Below are 5,571 nucleotides of genomic sequence, written 5' to 3' on the forward strand. Positions count from 1 at the left end.
AGGGAAAGTAACTGGAGAAAGCATCTCATTATTTTATCAGCCTGCGCTGCAAAGAAGCACCTTCACTATGCAGTGACTTAGGGTGGCTGAAGCACATCATGGATTGGAGATGAGAGCTTGCCTTGGACTGACCATGGACAACTTCCCTGGATCTCCATGCCTTTAAAGCCAGAACCCTCTTTTGGGTTAGGAAGATGGCTTTCTTGTCAGCCCTTGCTCTAAGGAAGTTAACATAAAAGCTGCAGCTACACTTGATTAATTCCACGCATTTGGTAACTGGAGACAAATCTCAGCAGTGCAAAGTGAACTTACACTCCCTCCCAAATGTGTGAATTGAGCTACCACTTCAGTGCACACTGTGTTTTTTGTGTAACAAACTACATCTCCTTTGTGTAAGGTGTAGTATTAGACACAGGTACAAAAGAAGGCATGAATGATAATGCAATAATCATCTGACACAGCCAGGAAAACCCCAACACAGGATGCACTGGGAATGAACAGAAAAACACAAGGTGTGCAGAGAAGCGGTATTTCCAGGCATAGATACTAAACACAGCAGTCTAAGAAGGTAAAAGAGTGGACAGCAGATACCTCAGAGGAAAAACAGCAGCATTTTGGACTGAAAAGAGAGGAAGGGGACCAGGTGCCCAGGCTGGGTGCTGTGCCAGGCTGCCTCCCGGGGCAGCTCCCTGGCTCTGCTCCGTGTCCCACAGGGAAGCACCCCAGCAGAGACCCACACAGCTTTCCCTCCTCAGGTGGTGTTCCTGTATGCTTAGGGAACCTCCTCAGGCACCTGGGAGAGTCCTGTGACAACACCAAACAGCTGTTTATTTGAAAAGAGGTTCAGTTTAATGAGCCAGGGCTATGATACAACACTTAGGGGACATGGAAAGCAAACAACCATCCTCCCTGACAGACAGCAGCCACAACCTGGCCACACTCTCCCAGTTTTGGGACACGCTCTTTGTCTCCCCAGGCAGCATTTCAAGGGTTAAGCACAGGGTAGGTAGCACAGGCTGTGCCAGGGAAGCAGCTCAGCCTGCCTAAGATCTCACTAGCCATAATGTATCATTTCATCCTTATGGATAGCTCTTCCATATACAGTTGGAAAGGCTGTTTCCAGAGATCAGTGCCACCTTCTCTGTATTAGTGTACAGTGGGGAAACTGAGGCACAGTGAGGCTGAAGGGACTTGCCTGACATCAGCCTGCACATGACAGAACCAAAATTATCCAGACTCTGCCATTCTCTTGGCCTGGCAAGGATCCATGAGGATTCTGTCTCTCCTCTGGACACCTAGCAGGGCACAACACCACTGCAGAATAACACAGATTGCAAAGCAAGTCACCAATCTCTGTATTACAGCAGAGTTGTGTGCATGGTACAGTAAGTACCCCCTTAGGAGATCTCTCTCTCTTAAAATTGCACTTGAAGACTTCCATTAAAATTACCACACTGGTCCCTGAGGTGTGGGTGGCACACCATGTAGCAGCCACTCTGGAATGGCACCCATTCCTTAAAACATCCAGGCATGAGGATCAACAAATAGCTGCTCCAAGGAGCTCAGTCTTCTGAGCAGGCCCATTTTGTGCAATGTCTGCAAAGAAACAAGGACATTCAAGGCTCAGCCTGAGGTTCCTCAGGTCAGGAATATCCTGCTAAAAGACAAAACAGGAATTTTCTTCAATTCCTGAAGCTTCCAAGTATCTACTCATATCTTCATTGAATGCAGAAGAGCCACAAATTAATACAAATGGCTTTCGTCGACAGGATTTTATTACTGTCTTCATCAAGTCTTCATTGAGACGACCAGTGTATGTGTTTTCCTGATAGCTCCAAGGAAGTTTTTCCAGTGAAGTTTCCTGGAAAGGTAAAAGGTTTGCTCTGTGTAATGTTAAAAAGGACAACATTGCTTAGAGCTGAATCTCCCTCCTCCCCTCAGAGTAGTACCCAGGATGATTTTCACCTTTGTGACACCTTGTGGGTGACACTGACCCTTCCTTAGAGCTGCATTCCTCTTTCCAAGCCCAGATGAAATCTTTCCCTGCCACAGGACCTGGCCACTTGCTCAGAGGGGACTGAACAAAACCTGAGTGTAACTATCACTAATAAATGCTGCAGACCCTTCTCCATCGAGAACCATCTCCCACGGCACCTTTCCTATCCCCAAGTCCCAAGTCTATTCCTCTCTATTGCCTCTCCCATTCCCAAGTCTCTTTCAGTCCCATCTCCCTTGACCAAAACTGAAAGAAGTCAGCTCTGCTCCAAATACAGCTCTGATCCCATGAGAAGTGTCAGATCCTGTGGTGCTGGATCCAGCAGGGACTCCCCTGCTGCAATTAATCAGGAGCAGAAGGTGCTCAGATGTGGTGGTGACAGGCAGCACAATGAAACACAGACAGATACATAATCCCAAGAGGGAGGATGCATGAACCAGCCTCGGACTACCACAAGCCTGCTAAGAGAGGAGGAAAAAGGGAGAGAGGAGGGGCAGACAGTGTTGACAGGGGTCAGGTGGGTTTCTTGCCCTTCGCTGATTGAATTTCAAGACCTCCTCATGCTCTTGAGACAGCCATCAAAGAGTTTAAACACCCTGAAAAGGGTATTTAAGCCATGTCACCAGAGACAATTATGGTTATGCTCCTACAGAGCAGCTGAGGGGGTGCCCAAGTCACCAGCACTTTTCCCCCTACCAAATCTCATCTTGCCGAGGCCGCATGTGGAACAGAATGTATGAGGCAGTTCCACTGTGAGAGATACAAAAAATGATTCATCTGAGAAACTAAAAATGCAATGGGATTCATTCCCTTAGCATAAATAATTCTTTCTATATCCTCCCTGCAATGAATCCTCATTTCTGAAGGACATAATTTTTAACCACCAAATCCATGCAGAACACAGGCAACTTTGGGACCAAATGGAAATGAAAAAGACTGCTCAAAATATAAGACCACTGAGAGGTATGCCCTCCTCCCATGAATGTGGCAGAAAAGTAATTTTACAGAGGGGGAAACAACTTTTAGAAGTTTAAAAATGGATCAGCAAGGAAAAATAATTGCTGGGAAGTTGGTGCTAGCACACCAGAGGAGAGTTCTAGCTGTGAGCAATGAATGGAGGGATAAGGACAGATTAAGGCACTGGTATCAGGAAGAAAAAAACAGCTTATTTGCTGTATAGGTGCAGCAACAACTGTCTGAAATGGGGGGGAATAATCAACAGTGACTATGGAACAGCAGGTCCATCCCAATAGAACAGCTCTCAGGGAAGCAGAGAGGGACAGTGATGGTCACTTCCCCAAAATTCTCCAGACTAGGAGCAGTATGAGTACATGCAGCAGATTTAAGAACAGCAGCTACTGGATCACAGATTAGGCTGAATGACTGGAAAAAAATTAAGATCATGTTCATGGAAAAGTGGAAGAAGCAGAGGCTCATTCAGCACACAGAACCCTCACACAAAAACACTTCATAATCCATTTATTTACCTGGCTTAGGACATAAAATATTCTAATGTTCCAGTACCGAGCCAAATCCTGCAGAAGAGGTTTCAAATAAATTTTGTCAAAGGTAGGGAAGCAGCCAACAAGAGTTACAAAGGTTTCATCCTCTTCATCATCTGTTATGGACTGGAGAATGGGAATCATTGGTGCAAGGCCGGTGCCAGAGGCCAGCATGAGGAGTTCTCCATGCTAACAACAGAACAGAGAATTTGGAATGAGCTGTGATGGCTGGAAATGGGTGTGCTCATGGTCAGTTCCTCTTGCTGCCACACTGGTAAAGGATCTCTTGAGAAACAACATATCAGAAGGTCATGAACTGCTAAATTCACATCTCCAAATGTATTTTTCTGAAAAGGATTACAGAAAGCACTTAAAGGGTTTACATATCAAATCTAACAAAACTAGGTTTTACCCAAGTGTAATAATCTATCCTAACTTTACCCTTGATTTCAATTAATTCACATTCCAGTTTCAATTCTGCAGGATGCTTTACTGACCCACTGTGTGTTTTCTTCCACTGGAAATGCTCCCTGGGTTTCTTCTGGTTGCTGCAAAGTAAAATCCTGAATGTCCTCTGGAGGAAACAAGTATGTCAGGAAGCAGGACACAATTGCTCTGCATAGAGCTTGGCCACTCAGATTTTGCTTATTTTTGTTGGAGGGGGGGGGGGAAACCCCACCAAAACAAACCCACCAAAACCCCCACAAAGCTTTGGGATCTTAATGACGAGTGTTTCAATTCTGCTCCTCATTTGAAAGGTCAGAATTAAGTAACTGAATTAGTGTGTGTGAGAAGCCTCCCCCTGAAACCAGATCTGCCTTTCCCTGCAGCCAGCCTGGTATTGGCAGGTGGGATCAGCGTTTGGGAAGTGACCTGACACCTCAACAGCTCAGGGAATACCCAAGGGAGGAGCAGATTAACACCTCCCCTTCGCCTGTGCTCAGTCACAACACAGAGATGTGGGTCAAACCAGGCAAAAACCCATCCACACTCATTGCTGGTGCAAAGAAAGATGTGCCCTTTGTTAGGCACATCACGAACTTCTACTGCAAGTGATGAACACAGAGCCTTGCTAATATGTTCCTGTCTCCCATCCACCTCCTCTTCCCTCTTAAATATTCTGCAGTTCAAGAAGGTGTTCCAACTGACTGCTAATGCTGTCACACTGCACAGTAACCCAGGAAGTCTCTAAAATAATCATGAAAACAGTAATCAAATTGAAGTCTTCCCTTCAGAGTATTGAACAAAGCTTGCTGCCACAGGCTGAAGCATCCTATGTCTCTTAGGAACTAACCTTATTAGGTCGATATGGGAACCCTCCAAATGGCCCACGCCAAAAGACCACGTCTCCTCTTTTCCACGTTTTTATGTATTGTGACATTAGCCCAGCTTCATAGCACTAATAGAAAACATTGCACAAAAGAAAAGAATAATTATACTCCATTGGAAAGTTTCCCAGCTTAAAGTCAATTATAAAGTTAGCTACATTTAAACGAAAAGGGGACAAAAAAACATTTCGTGTGTTTAAAAAAGAAAAAAAGAAAGATCTTTCTGTTTGAAAAATAACTCAAAGTTATACCCAAAACAAAGACATTTAAATTAAATCATATTGGAACCACTCCAGCTTGACTATAATGTAAACACAACCCCCCTCTCACGCAGCCTGAATTTCCAAAACTGGAAAAAGCTTATCAGAGTTCTTGCTTACAAAGCACACAGAGAAGACTGTGTTGAATGCAAAGCAAAATGCAGGCCTTCAAGTGTTCTCCAAATCTCCGGGTATGGGGTCTGGGAATGCCCTCTGGGTACTATTAGTTACATAAACACCACACAGCTCTTGCTTTGTTTCAGTCTCTCAGATGCTGTGCTGATACAATTAGTGACCCAAAGCCAGGTTTCTCATTTGTAAAACTCTTGTTTTCAGAACAGATCATCTGGATGCTGAGGGATGCCTCCACAATTCCAAAAGAATATGTTAATATTGGCCCCATGGAAGAAAAACACGAGCAAAAAATCCTGCTTTACTTTCTACCAAGCACAAACAACATTACACAGGCTGTTGCCTGCAGGAAT

General features: G+C 44.7%; 1 protein-coding gene across 2 annotated transcripts in view; it reads right to left on the reverse strand.

Annotated features, from left to right (window-relative positions):
* Positions 1 to 826: 826 nt before the first annotated feature.
* Positions 827 to 5,571, reverse strand: part of LOC103615050 (NADH-cytochrome b5 reductase-like) — a 10,530-nt gene continuing 5,785 nt past the window's right edge. For both annotated transcript variants that reach the window (XM_017733488.1, XM_008633055.2), the window contains exons 5-7: positions 4,793 to 4,897; positions 3,484 to 3,687; positions 827 to 1,861 (exon numbers count right to left, since the gene is read on the reverse strand). In XM_017733488.1, coding sequence (XP_017588977.1) covers positions 1,658 to 1,861; positions 3,484 to 3,687; positions 4,793 to 4,897 — 513 coding nt within the window. In that variant the 3' untranslated portion in view covers positions 827 to 1,657. The remainder of the gene's footprint in view (positions 1,862 to 3,483; positions 3,688 to 4,792; positions 4,898 to 5,571) is intronic.

This window comes from Corvus brachyrhynchos, unplaced genomic scaffold, assembly GCF_000691975.1.
Source record: "Corvus brachyrhynchos isolate BGI_N302 unplaced genomic scaffold, ASM69197v1 scaffold34, whole genome shotgun sequence".
In the NCBI taxonomy this organism is placed as follows: domain Eukaryota; kingdom Metazoa; phylum Chordata; class Aves; order Passeriformes; family Corvidae; genus Corvus; species Corvus brachyrhynchos.